We start from the raw sequence: 18,833 nt of genomic DNA on the forward strand, positions 1-18,833 counted from the left end.
AGGCTGCTGACCAGAGACAGAGTTTGTAGGCAGTGATGAATCAGCTGTTGGCCCATTAGGAATTCCAGTAGATCGTACCTGTGCAACTCCTGTTTGTCTCATCTAATGGAGGGTGAACAAAGCACAAGAACATTAGCTGCAGAACCTAAGAAGTAAAGAACGTGTAATGTTTGTGTACTTTATTGCAGTGGTCAATTCCAGTTTTATACTGATTTTAAGATCTTCACAATTGCTCTTGAGAAATAAGATGATTGTCATGCTCACAAATGTGCAGAGTGAATTTTAAGGTAAAGCTATTGGCACACTTTTCTTCTAGGCTCTTCAGTTTGAGCGTTAGCGTTTTACTGCTAAAGTTGGACACTAAGAGAAAGCGAAGTGAATAATGAGGAGAGATATGCTGTAATACAGCTTACTACAACTAAGTATTTTTCAAGCAAGACTGCTTTTAGATATGTCCACTCACTTTAGTTTGAAAGTGTAGCTTGGAAACTTTTACATTATCTGGTAGCCCTATAATAAAACACAGCTAACCCATTACGTTTCAACTAGCAAACCACAATTGTACTTTATGCAACAAAAGATGACAATGTAATGTAGTAAAGGGCATAAGAACTCTGTACAATACAAATTCTTCAGAAATGAAGAAACACAACAGACACCATTACTGACAAAAGTTTTGTAGAAGAGAAAAACATTTTTGTTCTCACCTGCTGGTGTTGCTGCATCAAGACAAACTGACTCTCCAGCTGTTCCAGCATAAGTTTCTGTGCTGGATTTAGATTATTTCGGTTTGCACGCAGCTGTTCCAAGTGCTGAAAAAACATCAATACAGTTTAGAATCATGAAAATTGCATGTGCTTTTTAATAACTTCCTTGCATACGTTACTAAAAATTATCCATGAAGACATGACTTGTAAAGCTGAAAATATGACTGAGATTTCTGTCACAGACTCAAACATCTTTCCATACACTATTCTGTACCCAAACCTTATTACTACTTACTAAAACTAAAAAGATTTTCTAAATTATTTGAGTGTATAAATATTATCACCACATTAAAATTAAGTGTACTGGTACTGTAAAAGAAAACTACATTCAAGTATGATTATAGAGAATTCTTATTATCATTATGTATGGTTTAACACTTTTTGTACTGTGATATTCTTTTATTAATACTGTTCAGCTTAAAGTAAATTCAACCTATAGTCACACATGAAAAATTCTCCAGAATATATCAAAAACAAACCCAGGAAAGCCATAAAACTTAATTACAGAGAACAGTATCTTAAAATATGATACTGAATTCATTTGCAGCTGATAAATTTAAGTATCTATTACCAAAAATCTGATCTTTATATTAATTTTAAACTACTCAGCACATACCAGTAAGTCTGCTGCTGTTAAGTGTTATGACATAAATGCTGAAATTGTGGAACACAAAAGCACTATCTGAGAAAGAAGGGGGGGGGGGTGAAGAGGAGGGCAAAAGTTGTGCTACACAAAAGGTGTCATATAGACATTTTTCTTCATTGTTCTTAAATACTAAGCTATTTCACATAATTGTAAATTCTGTCCAAAAACCCCCAAACTCACCCCACAAAACAAATGCCAAACAGAAAACAACAAACAAACTAAACCAAGTCCCACCAAAACCAAATACAAATCAGGTTTCCTCTACTTCCTTTCAGGTCTGCGTGTATTATTTTTCTACATCCTTCTCATCTCCTTTGCTTTGATTATGCTGTATTAGTAATACATAAATGGAAGTGAAGTATTAAATAAAGCCTAGTTCATCCTGCTTTGAACAACTGCATTTGCTGTTGGAACTAAAAAAAAAAAATCCAACATTGTCTGAAAAAGTGGTTAAAGATGGTTCATTCCAAACTCCCTGGCTTAACAGTAGCTTCCATTCTGTAATCCCTCGGCAGGGGACTGCAATGAATAAGACATATGCATAGATATACATATATGTATGTATATATTTATGATTGTGAGATGAAAAGAAGGTCTCCGTAGGAGAGCATGCATGGGGTACAGAGAAGCCAAAACCAGTGCTCCTCAGTTGTTATTCTGCTTTTCAAAAGAGTCTACACTGGGTAACAGGAATCAGAAAGACTGACCTAGAACATATGCCAGCAGAGGCAAGTCTGCACTCCTCTCCAGTGATATGGCTGCAGAGGCTTTGCAGGCAGCACTGTTCTTGCTGCCTACAAATTCTGTGAAACCAATACCCATCCCTCCTCCACTGGCATGTTGCAGCCCCAGAGGCTACTATGTGGCCATGGACCCTTCCCCTTCTGCTTTTGTTAGCTGAGCCATTCAGTGTGTATGTGCCATCCAGCCTCTGAGCTGCCACTGTAAAAAGGCTGACTTAGAAGATACAGTAAAGGTTTTATTCACTCTCCTCTTGCATCATACATTTTTGGCTTTCCTATTCATATATGCTGGAACCTTGTCAAGCTATTGCCAGCAAATCCAGTACATCGTACTTGGATAGAGAAGCCTACTTGGATACTGCTTAGAGGAGGAAGTTGCATCTGGAAAAAGGTGAAACTAAAAAGAGGAAAAAGTAGTAGGATATAAAATAAGCAGAGAGAAATAATGAGAATGATTTAAGAGAGAGAGAGATATAGAAGAGTGATTAGGGAGGACCAAAGGGGTGGGGAGGTGGGGGGTAAAGGGAGGGAAAAGTTATGCAGCATAATGAAGCCAATATTGTTCAGATAGGGAAACAGCTGAAGAACTGTATTTGAGTTGAGGGGAGCATTGCTCAGTCAATCAGAATGCACCGTGTTCCCTTCAATTTTTCATTGCATCCAAAGCAGTAACTGGGATACATGGGTAAGAGGTTTCCAGCTAGACCTGATATTCAAAATACAGAATTCCTGACGAAGCTCACTGCAAGCTTGAATAAACTGAAGAGACAACAAAATATCGTAACAAAAAAAGACCTGAAAGAAGATTTCAAAAATAAAATCTAGTGTTTCATATAAATATGTAATTTTTGATGGCAATATGAGAACATAAAATACAGAAAAGCAGTACCAGATTTCATTTGAGTAATTGGATTTTGTAGAACACTCTTGTTTGTTTACGCAGTTTGATACAAGAAGCTACCTCAGGCGAAAGAGTATTACAATACTTCTACACTTCCTTCAATATCCCCCACACTACAGCAAGTACCAAAACTCACTTGGCACACAAGTATGGTAATTTGCATATCTAGCTTTAAAACATGGTAAGAAAAAAGAATTACTGTATGTTCTTACTTTATAAATTATAGAATTCATACAATGTAAGTGTTCAGTTTCTGCTGCAGATCATTTATTTTACTACAGAACTAATTTCACATAGAGAAGCCATAAATATTGGCACAACTTGAATTACACTGCGGGAATTATTTGGGAAGTATATCATATTGAATTTCAGAACTGTGAAATTGAAAAATGTTCCAGATTTATAAGACAGACAGAAAGACAGACAGACAGAAAGACAGACAGACAGAAAGACAGAATCAAAGCTTCTGAAGTTCTTCAACATACCTACCTGTAATTTCTGTGGTGTCAAGCACCAAGAATGAATTTGTTGTTGTACAGGAGGATGTGACACTGTATGGCCACTGCTCCAAACATCTGAAGTATTCTGAGAGAAAACATTACATGTAATTTCTTTTACTATCTAGATTTTATCTTACTTATGAAAGAACTAGTCATTGTTTCAAGAATAACGGTACAAACAAAGAACGTACTAAAACATGCCAAGTCTCATTCTGCCATTCCCATACAGTATCAGAGTAGTCAGAGAAAAAGTTAAATGATATCTAGTATCATAATGAGAAACAATCAAATCAAATTATGCAATTAACTTGTATGTACACTCCTTTTAAAACTCAATACTTTATCTACTGTAACACTATTACATGATGATGAAACATTTGAATTCTAAATATAAGCAAAGGCAGTAGACAGGATGACATGATCATCTCCCTCTCTATTATCAGACTATGGTTGTACTTTTTTTACTTATACAGCTATGATTGTAATATAGTGCCATTGATCTGCACTGCCCTTATGCACTTCCTGTCTGAACTGTAACCTGATTAAATACATCACTGAAAAATGTTTTTTAAAATTCCTAAAAACATTCCCCACCTTGATGCCAAAGGATTAAAATTTACAGCACAAATACTGTGCATGCTGCATCACTTTAATGCATACTTCTGTATAATTTTGGTAGGGGGCTCTTTAGTTCATCAGAATATATACCTTTGTTGGACTAGATGTTCTTTTCCTCTTGGCAGGACTGGTCAGGTCATCTACTTGGCTAGAAGGAATCATGTGTAGTGGCAAGGATTGCTGTGAAATTGGTGTTTGAGTGAGGCCTAGTACAGGTTCAGTATTTGGATGATGAGGTTTACAAGCCTAAGAATCACAGAAGGAAGACAAAAATATGGTTCTACATATTCTTAATTCTTTCTTTTAAATTATATATTTTAATAGCCCACATATATTAAAAGGGCCGAGTAGATATTCTGAAGATGATCTCAATAACTGAAAAATCAGTTTCCATATGGTCATCAATGGAGGAATGTGTACCTTTCATGGGATTATTAAACCACTGCATCATTTCTACTTAAGATGAAATCTTTTAAAATCATGAAAATCCACAAAGGTTCTAAATTGGTACCCCCATATTTCTCCCATATTATAGGGAGCTTCTTGATCTAGTATCCCTTTGCAAATTAATAAAAGGCTTTTTATTAATAAAAGCCAGTCCTGTGCTCAATAAAATAAGCTTGACCACTACCGATTGTAAAGAACCCTTACAGCTGGGCACCTGCAGAACATAACCCAACTTCTCACCTGCTGCGCTGTGTTCATGGCACCCTGCCTGGAGGTAAGCTCTGCGGGGATTGGTAGGCTCCATGCCTCCTCAATACTAGGAAGTAATTTAGTTTTATTCTGTAGACTACCTTGTGGAAGGTTACACAACTGAGCCTAGGAAAAATTATGTAAAAAGCAAATTTAACACAAGCCTACTTTAGTAAGAGCAAGTCCATGAAATCTTCCTAAATGCTGTAGCTAATTAAGTCTTAAAGAGAGGATAGATTTAAAATTTGGGGTTTTAGAAAGGTGCTAAGTATAAAGAGGGTAACCAGAATATAAACCTTTGTGAGAATCAGAACAAAGATGAGCTCTGGATTCAGAGGTCTCATAATTCCTTTTCTCTGAAATTGCAAATAAGAGTGAAAGATAGTGTGTGTTTTATTCTCTATGTTATGAGAACTTAAAAATGTAGACAATACAAAGAAAAAAGCAAAGTGATGTAAAACAGTATGCTTTGATTAAATGTGCAAAATAGTGTTTATAAGGAATTAAGTTCCACTTAAAAATGACGAAAAAATATTACAGGCTATGATATGCTTACAATACACATGAAAGCAGGTTACACACACCACAAACAACTGCAAGTTAAACTTGTGTGTTACTTCTCCCCTCCCCTCTGCCATGTATTTGGAAGAGTATTTCCCACTTCTTAAAACATTTGTTTTACCTGTAAATACTTTATCCGTGCTGCAAGTGCAGAGGTATTACTACAATTTTTGCTCCTAGTTGCATTTAAGTAGCATTTAATGGCATCCTGAGGCTGGTTGCAGGACTCATAGAGTGTGCCTAGGTCCATCCAGGCTGCAGCATGGCCATGGTCCAATTGTACAGCACAGATATAGGCCTGTAAAGCATCCATAGGCTGATTTTGCTGTTGATACAGCACACTGAATAGAAAGATTAGTGAAGTTGAGAATTAATAACAAAAGTCAAACACAAGCAAGTCAAATATATAACCCCCCCAGCCCCTTAATAAACTTTCCCATTATACAAAGCACAGTAACAAACATAAACAACACAAAATCTTAACATGCAGAGCTCATATACATAGCATATTCAGTAATTTAAAAAATTGAGAAAGCAAATACAAATTTATTACTTAAACTTCAAAGCAGACAGGTCTGACAACATGAAGGTAAAAACAAAAAAGCTTTTTGGTCCCCCTCAGAGCATAAAAGAGTTAAAAAGCTGATATTCTTTATTTACGTATATTAGCATTGAATTATGTCACTGTATTACCCTGTATCATTCTTACCCTATAGAACACCATGTATCTGCACTTGCTTCTGATTTATCAATAGATTGCCTATAAGATATAAAGGCATCCTGAACTTTCCCAATACTTGAATAGCACCTGGGAGAAGAAAAAAAGAACTTTGGTAATATTTATAGAAGGAAATCATTAAGGATGGCTTACCAAGACTGATCTGATAAATGTTAAGTCATGCAAATACGTACTCATCTAGATGAATCCTAAACATTTGCTGTTTCTGAACACCAGGCATAAGCAGTCTCCAACATCTTAATCAACATGTATTACTAATCATTATTTGAAAAAGACATCAAAACTGCTTAAACCCTAGCTTACTGCAAAGAAAACAGTCATACCACGTTTTAAAGACTTACATTTCTTTCATTTGTGATAACTTATGAGTCTAGGAGAACAACATTTATCTACAGATAGCATTATAAAGAAACAATTAAGTTACCTATTTCATCAAACAAATGGTTATGAAACTTCATGTTCTACAAGAAGTGTTTCAGCATTATTAAGAGATATTGACCAACTCAGTCAGGATGGTTCCTGATTGCCTGGGAAGCTTTTTATATGCATTTCTCACACGTCCATAAGATTTCAAGTAATGACCAACACACCAGTTAGTTTTACTGCATATATAGAACACAAAATTTTGTAAAAAAATCTTGCTGTTCTGGATTTTTTCATAATTCCTTACGTGAATATTTTACACATACTAGTTCAAAGGTATTCTGGCATTATAAGCAGAAACATCGTAACTGTAAAGAGAACTACAATTATACCACAGGGAATAATACCTACCTTTTTAGAATTAAAACTTCAAATAAATACAATATTAAAAGTATATATATACATTTACTAGCTTTATCTACAATAGCTCTACTTCTTATTTTGTTTGTAATAAGCTTCCCTGTTGGAAAAAGGATTAACAACTTTCAAAACACATAAATAATAACCAAAAATTTATTCTACTAATAAATAAAAACCACGTAGAACAATACAGGCAAAGGTTTGTCAAACATGCTACACCCTTTCATGTATTCTTGAGGCACACTAGGACAGCGATACAATAAAATCCAGCAGCACTTCGCCTAAAAATAGCCATTCAGTCAGAATACAGTGTTTCAGAAGATCATTTTAATCACAAGCTAACCCAAGTTTCAACAGACACATTTCAATCTGTTTGCTTATCAGATACATGAAGACTTTGATTAGGATAACAGTAAGTACCTAACAAAAATTAAAACAGGGTGATGGATTTTTTTCACTGGGGGAGGACGGTGGTGGTGGTGCATTTTTGAAAGGTAGCTTTAAACCAACTTGCTATCCCATTTGGACAACCAGCAGAGGAAGGAATAACACAAGGGAATACATGAGGAGGGAAAAAAGAGGAAGACAATGCACAACCCTGTAACCCTGTTCCTTTCCTCTTCTTGTGCCAGAGTATGGACTGGAAGAATGGGGCAGAGTCCTTTTTTGCTTTAGTCCTTCCTGCAGAGTATACAAGATGCTTCCACTACATTTTTTCCCTCATTTCCTGTGCTCCCCCCCCTCGTTTGTATGGTCCTAGGTTTCACTCTAACTATACGAAAGCTGTGGCACAGTAGGAACAGGAGGAGGGCAGCTGCACACACGTATACTTCAGGGAGCCCTGGCTCTGTCCTGCTGCTGCGGAAGAACTCAACGAGCTCAAGGCATGCAGAACAGGACTACTGAGGGAAAACCCAGGATTTCAGCCCAGTACATGAGCCGCCAGATGATCCCTGGCTCATTTTCCCTTTTTCCTCCACACCTACTCTAGCCCTCTGCCCTTCACACTCAGTGCGGGTGCTGCTGCCTTAGCCTGCAGACAGCTGGTTGAAGAGCCCTGTCTTACAGGAACAGCTGGAGGAATATAATTAGGATGCTAAAAACTAAAATATGTTCCAGTTGTATGTGACCACGACCTCCAAGACAGTCAGCTGGAAGATGCTGAGGTTAGGATATTAATTTCATTTTTGCATAATTCCTTTCTTTCTAATGTATTTCTCAACAGAACTGACCTGTTCACATACAGACTTGAATTGCCCTCAAAGCTTTCTCCAAAACCTGATTATGTCAAGAGTTACTGCTGGCTTGTGTAAAATACTGTATTTTCTTAAAAAGGAAACCAAGAGAAGTCACCAAACTTGTATGATTTACATCTTGGAATAAGTAAATTTTCAAGTAAAAATACTGTCTGGTAATACAGAATTAATACAACACTTAAATAGATATTAGAATGGATCAATCTGAGCTATCTTGGCCTAATATTTAGTTGCAATATATGCTGTTTATAAATGGATGTATACCTGAGAAAATACTTGTATTTTAGTGCAAAAATTGATTGAGATTAGAAAGGAGATTCTGAGAAAATAAAGCAATAAAGAACTGTGAAAAAGGTATGAAGAAAAGTAACAACATTTACAGAGCATTTACCAAAAAAGAAAAGCAGGGGGGAGGGGGGCAAAAAAATGTAAGATGTGGGAAGATGAGGAACCACAGGTAAAACCAGGCAGGGCAGACTCCGATTACTGTGAATGTGTAGACTGAATAACAACTTAAAAAAAGCAGGATTACTTGGGTAACATAATTCATTTCAACTTCTCATCTATATTCATCCCAAATATGTTAGCACCTTGTCTTTTTATACACTTTCCAGAAAACTAGACTTCAGTAGATACATACATCCTTTCCCTTTATTTTTCCTCTGAAAGTATTAAGAAGAAAAACAATATAAGATACTCACAACAATGAGCATCCTTAAAAAATTTACAAAAATAGTTGCAGTATCTATAAAGTAATTTCTCACCTTCCAAGGAAATACCAGGATTGACCAGAATTTGGATCTGCTTCCAGAGATTTCTGGAGATACTGTATAGCATAGCTTTCCTTGGTTGCCTTGTCTCCAAGCTGATCCACGGTGTGATGCATCCAGCCTAAAAAAAGAATCCATAAATGGCAGAAGTGAAATGCCCTAAGACCTTTTAACGCTTTGGCACAGCACGATATTTATAGCATTAGTTCCTCTTTAAAATTAGGAATATCAAACAGTAATATCACATACATATAATACTATGAATGAAACTTCTAAAACTCTTGAAGTTCTATATTAAAATTACAGGACAAAAGGATCGTAAGTCAAAATTACTTTCAGGTACTTTTAAAGCGAGTTTTTTTTGTTTACATGATTTTCTATGAAATTAGTAGCACAACTATGAACTGCTTAATCTTCTACTATAAAAAGTTAATCTGAAAATGTTAACTCTTTCTCCCGCTGAACAGATACCTTCTCTGTCATTGTGAAAAATGCCACCATTCTCCATCATGCACATCAATTATCTGTATATTATGTTCAGTTTACTTCTTGTCTTCTAAATCCTCATATCTATCCCGTATCTACATTTGGACAATACCCCAACAGAACACTGATAAGAATTTTTGTATCTCCACTTAAATCTTTTTTACATTGTTGTTTCATCGTCATTGCTACAGCTTTTCCATTCACCTTGACAAATGCAATCACCTCTCATCTACGTAACAAATTCTGCTGAAAAGATCATTTTATTTCCTCATCTAACCACACACCATATTCCTTGAAATGTCTTTTTTTCTTTCATTGCATTAAACAAATTATTCATCCCCACTTTAAATCCCCCATTCGTCCCCCATCCTCCCACAAGCCCTGCTCCCATAGAATCTTTTACATGCTACTAAAAAGCATCTCTGCACTAGCACTGATGCAAGGCTTGGTTACCATTTCAAATAAAGCACCTTCATCGTCTTCTCAAGCTGCTCCTCAACTGCCTCTATGCTTAGATGGAATTCCTTTAAGCAGCCACAAAATCATCTCACTGCCATTCATACCATGACTACAAGGAAATTCTTTGTAACAGGCAGCTGGCTTGCTGAAATCACTACACACCACATTGATCAGCAATGCCTTGCTGTTTGCTTAATCTCCACCTATTTAACAATTCGCTGCTTTTCAGCCAACATTTGTAAAACCTAAGATGTGACAACGGATTGTCCCTATGTTTTTAGGGTGTCCTGGCCATAAATGGTCCCTTACGGAACACTACGATATCAATTCCATAAAATATCCAAGGTTTGTATAAAGTTTTAGTTACCTACAGAGTTGTAAACACATCTGCACTAAATGTCCATTTAAAACCTCCATCAGCTAAACTTCAGCACCCTAAGCTTTATCCTTTTTGATACAGTCTAATGACATGAACGGGTAATACAGAATCACGCAGAATACCACTCAAAAGATTCAGATCAAAATCAGATCTCATCTGAAATGCTCAACGAAGTAGGCAAGGCTGAGAACTGAACTGATAAGCATTTGCAGCCTTACTTTACTCTCTGCAATTGAACTACACCTTAAATATTTTATTCTACCTGTTCTATACAGCTGACATTGTATTCCATGGGCTTATAGTTTGTTAACTGTCACATCAACACTTTTGCAAATGGTAGGCAAACTTCCAAGCTTTAAAAAAGGCAATCTAAAAGAAAATCATATCTATTGAATAACATTTGCCGGAGGTGTTTTAAGAAGTATCATTTGGAAACTGCACTCAGAAGCAGAAATTTGAGTATTTCACGGACTGCAAGAAATGTCAGGTTAGGAGCCAAGTGGTTACAGTGTCAACAAAAGAGTACTTTATCTTGTCTGAAGGTGGATCAAGTCAAAACCCTACCCATCAGAAAAAAAAAGTAAAAAAACCCCAGTAATTTTTGCAGAGACATGTAACATACACAACTTTCTCTCACAGACTTCATAAACAAGCTATGATTTTGATTCCAATCCCAAGTCACTGAAGTTCTTAAGCATATAGAAAATACACATGCCTTAAGAAAAAAAAGGCTTATGTCAGGGTGGTTACCAGAATGCACCTGCGTAACAGTACACTAAGCATAAATGTACTGGGTTGCAGTGCCAGGCAAAGCCTGAGATAAAGGTAATAGTTTGGGGATTACAAAAAAGTGTAAAAAAGGACATTAAACAACTTCCTGAATCTTTGGAAATGTTGTGTGATGATGCTTATTTTCTGTTTCATCAGAACCTTGCCAGATTGAGAGATAACATGCTGTATCTTCAGGAGATCTTTACTGAGGTTCACTGATAAGAAGAAAGAATCTATTTCTAGGAGACAGAAATGAGAACTAGCAATCCCTATCTAGTTTCGCTGCTGAAACAAGGGTTGCTTCCCGATATTATCTTCCTGTGCAGGGAAAGGCAGAAGGCAAGAGAGGGTGAGAGAGAACAAACAAGTTTTCTACTAGAATAGCACAGGTAAAGGAAACTGTATCTCTCTTCTCAAACATAAAATGAAAAACATACAGAAAGGTGGTGATGGAAAAACCCTGGTAAACTGTGCAGTTTCCCATTTGCAAGACCTAACTCAAATTCTCAACTAGCATTTTGACTATTCTTCCACTCTTGAGACATTTTTGACATAATAAACAAAAATGCAGCTTTTGTCCATACTTCACAAATGTTCCATGCTCCGATTTGTAACAAATCCCTGTGTTGCCTCAGCAAGAGGATGTGCTAGCCCAGCTCATGCTGCAGATTTATTTAGGCCCATCAACCACTCTTATGCTGAATTTGTGGCGATTGCTTTTTCCCCAGTAAACATCATCATCTCAGACTCTGAAGAGATGAGTCTCTTCCCCATTTCAGCATCTCAGGATGTCTCATCCATTTTGCATGGACACCACCTAGAATGCCCCTAGCTGAAAATCATTGTGAGAAGGCTTTGGGAACCTCTAAAGCAGATGCTTACGCTGTTCGTTGTTCTTACACTCTTCCTTATGCAACTGCTGAGTACAATTGGAGAAAGAATACCAGAACAGATTTGATCTTCAGTTTCATTAATTTAATGTAATTTCAGGCAAAGCAGTGAAAATAATTACTGTCTAGAAAGCAAATGAAATGGCAGAAAAGAAGAAACAAACTGCTCTTATCCAACTGCACAGATCTTACTGTTACATCTGCACGAATTAGCACGCATCAGCTCAAATGGATACGTATTTATCTGAGAATCACAGGGCTCTCCTCCACAGCAATCTGCTTTGGAAACCAGCAACAAGAGCAAAGATTTTAATAATGCTCTCACAAGACATCTGAACTTGCCTAAAGTTGAACTCTGGCTCAATAAACATCACCAAGCTGTGGGGTGGAGGGGGGAGAACTCAACGTAGAAATACAAATATAGTTTGATAGGGTTTTACCAGATGGCAGGTATTTTCTTTTTTCTAAGCAGCAGTGCACCACCCAGACTATGTTTCCTGAGGAGGTGTTTTTATTACCAGCTGCTAAAGATACCATACTCTGGCAATTACCACTGTTACAATTACCACAATTAGCAATTACCACAGCAAAGAGCAAAAGAAATGTTCTGCTTAAGACCACACTGTCCCTTTCTCTACATAGAAGCTACTTGCACTACAGAACTAGGTGACCTATACTGATTGAATAAAGGGAGTTAATCCAGTTTTCAGGCAGCACACAATTCTCCAAGTCATTGCTCTTATTGCTGAGACCTGTGGTAGGATTTTATGAATACAATCATGCACCTTTGCTTCTAGTGGGGTAACATACATCAAACGGAGTTGAAAAAGGATTGATCAGCTATTTTGGGAAGCCTGTCTTCCATTTGATCATATGTATAGCCCTTCTGAATGAAATTGCTGACAGTTTACAGTAGGTGGGATAATACCAAATTAAAAAAATTAAAAGAGGATATTGAAATATAAGCAACACTGTCATGTGACAGCAAAAAGATCAGCACCTAGAGTCCTGATGTGAACTCCTCCAGCAGTTTTCATCTGTGATTTCACACATAAGAATCAAGAGCTAAACGAATTAGCCCACTCCAAATCCATACACAACCTGCATTACAAAAAAAGAAAGCACTGTGGCCATAACAGTGCCAGTTACTAATTTGAATTAAATGACCACTATGTGAAGGGGAAAAAAAAAAAATGGGCATAAGCAGGCTAAATTAATATTTAGAATAATAAATTAGATGAAGAACATGGAGAAAGTGAATGAAGAAGTTTTGCACCCGGTTGAATGATTTTACAAAATATTCTGGAAATACTTTTATAAGATATATATATTATTTTACCCACATGTTAGAAACTTTGGTCTACAAATGATTTATCAGCTTTCTGCAAATATGGACTATGACAATTTAAAAAAAAAAAAACTTTTTATGTTTTTATGTGGTTTCTTTTATAGAATCTGATGATAAACTTTTTAGTTACAGGAATAGGTTTTCATTACATACTATAACTAAAGAGAAAGAAAAGGTAATTTTACATTTGCCATGTTCTTCTATTCTGCAACAGAGAAGAGTATTTTGGTTTACTGCATTTAGCCTGGCTATTCAAGGGATGTTCTCAGAGGCAGAACAGAGAATACGGAATTCTAACTACTGCACTCCTCCTCTGAAAGACCACCCCCTCATTGCCCAAAACCTGTAACACACATGCTGTAGCAAGACTAAGAGTTTTTTAATTTTGTGTTTAATGAAAAACTTTTCCTCCTCTCTTATTTACTTAATTATCTACTGTTACGTGTTCTATTTTGGGTGAAAATCTCACGGATCATACGCAGTGTCTAAGATTCCCTTTGGAAATGGAGCCTTAAAAAACACTGCTGAAGGTGAAGATGGAAAAAAGAAACACACAGGAAAATAAAAGTTAATTTTACATACCTAACTGCTGTAAGACAGTTGCTTTTACTTGTGCAGGAAGGTTTTCGATCTGCAAAAGTTGTTCATAAGCTTCCTTTGCAGAGTGATACTTTCTCTGCAAAAGGAAAAAAGTAAATGGATTAATCATAAAGCTTACAACAGATCACCAATAGCAACGATTTCACAGCACTGACAGCACACAAACACATTGACAAAGAATTCTGTAACTTTTTTTTTTGCATACAGTGCATATGAAAGCTTCAATGAGTGATGTATATATATGGTAAGAGAATAACTTTCATAAATATAGTATTTAATATAAATTGACTACTTAATATAATTGAGGGAAATTTGCAAATTATTAAATTTGGTCAACTCCTCATACATGCATTATGCTTCTTGTACTAAAATGAATATACAGCTTTTAAAAGGGAATGCTTGAATGTGAGTCTACATCTGAAAAAACCCTACACATATTCCTCCCAGGAAATTTGTAACACAAATGAAGATCATTGGTAATTGGTGGCTAGTATAATTTTGCCTCTCCTTCCTTCAGTGTATTTGAACGGCCTTTTCAACATATCTGTCGTCCTGGTAAGAGTCCCACCATATGTAGAATTAAAACATATCCATGGGTTATGTCTAGAGAATGAAGGTATGCCATCTCATTATTTGCTATACAGTTTAAGTGTGCTTAAAGCATGGAAACATTCTTTACTCACTATACTCACTTTCTTGATACAGGAAACACATGCCTAGGTTATGATCGTGGTCTTTATTGACTTCTGGAACAATATGAGCTGTTTTGTATATATTAAAGGATAAGCCTTCTCGATAGATTAATTTTTTTTTGCAATAAAGTCAGCATTTATCTTTGTGTTACCCTAACAATAACTGTTTAACAGTGAATGTATTTTAAATGCTTAATCATTCTGTTCCTCCTCTCTCACAAAAGTCTAGAAGACATAAACGCTGAGGTCTGTTAGTAAGAATACTTTTTTTTCCTTTTCTAAAAATTCTTTATCATTTTTAAAGAAAAATATGCTTTTGGATAATTCAACATTAGACTTCATTCTAGCAAACAGATGAAGAGTATACTAAAATAAATGGGGCTACCTAAATGCAAATGATCATGGCTTAGTTACATTTCTTCTATGCAAAGGGTACAAACTGACTAGTGGTGTTTTAAAAGGGACAACTGGGAAGACAACTTTAAACAATATAAATACCTATTAGAAGTTAAAAATGTTACTAGGTTCTTGAGATCTCACAATCACAAAAAACAACTCTGTTGATCTTAAAACCTTATTCTAGTCATGAAGAAAAATTAAAGCAGCAATTACATACTTTCAAATGGAACAAGGGGAAGTTGGTAGAAAAGATATTTAATTGGTGTTCATGAAATGCAGACAACTGGTAAGAAAACAAATAATATAAATAAATAAAATATCCATGGCCAGCAAAATAAAAACAATCAGGAAAAAAATTTAAATTTAGCACTGGGAACAAAATTCGTAGTTTATGACTATGAAGGTTAAGAAAATTAATAGCAGTTCACTGTATAGCATGACAGCAGAGGCAACAATACAGATGTCAAATAGGTAAATCTTAATGCCTAATATTCCCACTTTGAAAAAGATGTTTACATGCTTGGGAGGATTCAGAAAGATCTAATAAAATAGGGCATGTTTTCCATATCTAGAATATTTTTTACTTTTGTTATTTGTTGTATTATTTACTCTTTAGAAATCTGTCTATATATATGCTTTAAAACATTACAGAAAACTGTCATAATGTTTACATTTGGTTTTATTTATGTTTGTTAATTCCAGAGATCCAGACTTTGATGTTTGGCTGCATCATGAATGGTCACAGAAATGGGAAGGGGGAGGGGAACCCAAGCCAACATCTTTCTTTAGACACCGTATAAACTACCACCCTAAATAGTTACAGGGACTCACTCTGCTACAGATGAAATAATAGAAACTAGCATTAAACAGGAAAAAGCACTGCTAACTCTCATCAGCACCAGGCTATTCTCTCATTCAGAGGCTGGCAACCCATCATTTAAGCTCCAGTAACGTGAAGGTACATAAGTAAAGAATTAATTAACTTTTTCATTAAGTATTAGAGAGTAGATAATTTTCAAACACATGGACGGGTTCAGAAAACTGTAGCACTGTGTCCTTTAAAAGAAACCAACCAACCAGCCTGCCTCCAAAAACATCTCTTCATTGTGTCAGAGGTAATATCCAGAACGAAGTCAAGATCCTTTGCAGTTCCAGGTTTCTCAAATTCCAAAAAAGAAGATACCCCTCCCAGGCAAAACTGTGAGACAAACCAAGTCAAGTCTAATAGCAGGATGCACTGAAATTTTTTAGCTCTGACCTGCATTAAAATAAAGTTCTAGCTGCCTGCAATTGTCAGTCAGAAACCATAGCTTAAGCACTTGTAACATGGGTCACGCAATTATATAAGGCACCTGGCATGGTGACCTGAGGTGTTCAACTTTCTGTTTTACTCTAGCAGATCAAAAGAACTAACACGTTGAGGATGCTTTGTTATATAACTGTGTCAGATGTGCTCCAGTGCTCAGAATGAATTCTGGACAGTGGCCAGTTAAGAACCACAACACTCCATGAAGTTTCTTAATGGAGGTTTGGGACCGGGGATTTCGGTCTTGTCGTACAGCTTTGCACCAAAAGCGTTCAAAAGAAATATACCTTGTTTATTGAATTTGTATTTTTTATTTATATATAAATACCTAAAGTCATTTTTCACCGTGCTATCAAAAGACAGCACTTACTTTATCAAGCTACTTTTCAACTGGCTGAAAAAGTAGTTTATGTATATCATCCGTTTTAATTACAACAGTTTTTGTTTTCATGTCACATCCGTTCCTCACTGAGGAACATATAATACCTATAAACGTGATAAAAGAGCATGAAATCTACATTATATGACCAGTCAGTCAAATTACAAATATACAATAGCTATTTCAGTAGCTACTTGGTTTTAATTGATTTATATTCTGTAAGCTCAGTAAGCATTCTGTAATTTCCCAAAAGATTCAACTAAAAAACCTCTATGGTAGTATTTGATACAGAATTCATAACACAGCTTTATGTGCTGTTGAGGTCAGATCTCAAATGTTTCTGTCACATATGTTCATTTAAATTTGAAAAATTCATGTCAAATATGCTTAAAAAGCATGTGGGCAACTGGCTACACTCGACTGTGTGTGTGTATGTATGAGAAACAATATAAATATATATATGAATTGAGAAACTATGTATTTTTAATATATATATATATATAATCTCATAAAAGAATTTTACTAAAAATTATGTTTAGGGGTCTTTTTGCACTCAACTTGGGAGACCAGTAAATATGTAAGTTCATTAAAATTGCAACTCCATTTTATAGTGTGAGAGTACATATATAAAATATTTTTAATTTAGCCAAAACAAATGAAGTTTCCTTAGTGATTTGAGGCTGAAGCCTAACTTTACAAAAGCATCTATAATCTGAATTCCACAGACTGATTACATCATACAGTTAGAAACTCAACCATGCTTTATAAAAAGGAGCTTAAAGCTTACCTGGATTTCATATAAGTGGGCGATGTGAAACTGAACTGTAAGAGCAGGAAAATAAAAATTATTACTCTTAGTGAATGACAACAACAATTATAATACTTTTTTTAAGTGAGGGATAAACAATGTTTGAGATATATCAATGCAAACCCAAGATAAATTAAATTTTTGAAGATACAAAGAAAGTATTTGTTTACATTGAAATTTTAAGCTTAATATAGCAGAACTGATAGAGAATGAATATGTATCCTAACAAAGCATTAAGAGTGCAAACAGATATTCCAGAAAGACAGTGCATGGATTTTATCTGTATTCTGAAATGCAGGGTCCATTAACCTTTCAGTAAACTTAGCAATAAAATCTCTTTAAGCAGTGATGCACAAGAGAATGCAGGTAATATTTTCTGTACATAACTGAGTTAGAAATAAAGACTTATTTTTTATTTTCATTCAACTGCCAAGGGACAGACCAGCTGGATTACAGAACAGAAAATAACATTATACACTGCCAGCTTTATACAGGATCTTAAATTTAGGTGGTTTTCTTTCCTTTTTAGGAATTGTCTTTCCCCTGTTAAAGTGAACTAAAAGTGTTAATTACAGATGGTGCTCTGATCATTGCTGTAAAGCATCTTAAATTCCTCATATGAATTGCACAGAATGCCATAATACTACTAGCAGCTCTTGGAGGCAAGAAAATTGCTGGCCGGAGAAAGAAAATGAGAGTTGTCAAGAGTAAAAGCAAAGGGAAAATTATCCTCATGCTGCTCAAATCATTAAAGAAAAGGTGGAGTGCGCGATCTCTAAGGCTTGAGAATTGCTAACCTGGACTAGCCGTTGACCGGTAGATAGCTAAAGCTAGTTGAGATGAATGTAATCCTTATTCTGATTTGCTGAGGAAAGAAAAATTCCTTCAAGACAGACTTTTGCTTGATGTTCTTGGGGACAAGTAAGAAAATACCTGTGTTTGAGCCAAGCTCAATTATTTCAATTACACAGATTTCTTTCTCTTGAAGCTACAGAATAGCGTGACACAGAGGTTTATACAGGTAATTTAGAGTTCCAGGGTTGCTCTCTGGGTCATAAGGGAGGGGAAAAACTCCCTTTGTGCACTGCGTTGTCCTTCACTATAAAGAAGGTAGCCTACTGCACTTCAGAAACGAGGTCATAATGAAATGCATCATCTAAAATTTTAATAAACTTTTTGTGGTCCTTGCTAAAGGGCATATACCACACCCATTATGTTCACCACATCGTCAAACTTCACTCTGTACTGATGAAAGAAAAACCTCTACTTTTGTTTCAGGAGTTCACTATGTAAAAAAATCTCTCTCTCGTTTTTCCCCCTCGTAGCAAAACCCTTC

The 18,833-nt window shown here is 35.8% G+C and overlaps 1 protein-coding gene across 8 annotated transcripts in view; it reads right to left on the reverse strand.

Moving 5' to 3' along the window:
* KDM6A (lysine demethylase 6A) overlaps positions 1–18,833 on the reverse strand; it is a gene marked incomplete at both ends in the record, with an annotated part of 157,473 nt that overhangs the window by 41,353 nt on the left and 97,287 nt on the right. For 2 of the 8 annotated variants that reach the window (XM_082008572.1, XM_082008571.1), the window contains 10 exons: positions 1–102; positions 708–812; positions 3,547–3,642; positions 4,266–4,421; positions 4,863–4,997; positions 5,554–5,773; positions 6,142–6,240; positions 8,975–9,101; positions 13,896–13,989; positions 17,477–17,511. The exon at positions 1–102 is cut by the window's left edge and continues 294 nt beyond it. In XM_082008572.1, the coding sequence (XP_081864698.1) occupies positions 1–102; positions 708–812; positions 3,547–3,642; positions 4,266–4,421; positions 4,863–4,997; positions 5,554–5,773; positions 6,142–6,240; positions 8,975–9,101; positions 13,896–13,989; positions 17,477–17,511 (1,169 nt within the window). The remainder of the gene's footprint in view (positions 103–707; positions 813–3,546; positions 3,643–4,265; positions 4,422–4,862; positions 4,998–5,553; positions 5,774–6,141; positions 6,241–8,974; positions 9,102–13,895; positions 13,990–17,476; positions 17,512–18,833) is intronic. The other 6 variants (XM_082008574.1, XM_082008575.1, XM_082008573.1 and 3 more) reach the window with 6 other exon arrangements.

This window comes from Phaethon aethereus, assembly GCF_964289735.1.
Source record: "Phaethon aethereus genome assembly, chromosome: 1".
Classification (NCBI taxonomy): Eukaryota; Metazoa; Chordata; class Aves; order Phaethontiformes; family Phaethontidae; genus Phaethon; species Phaethon aethereus.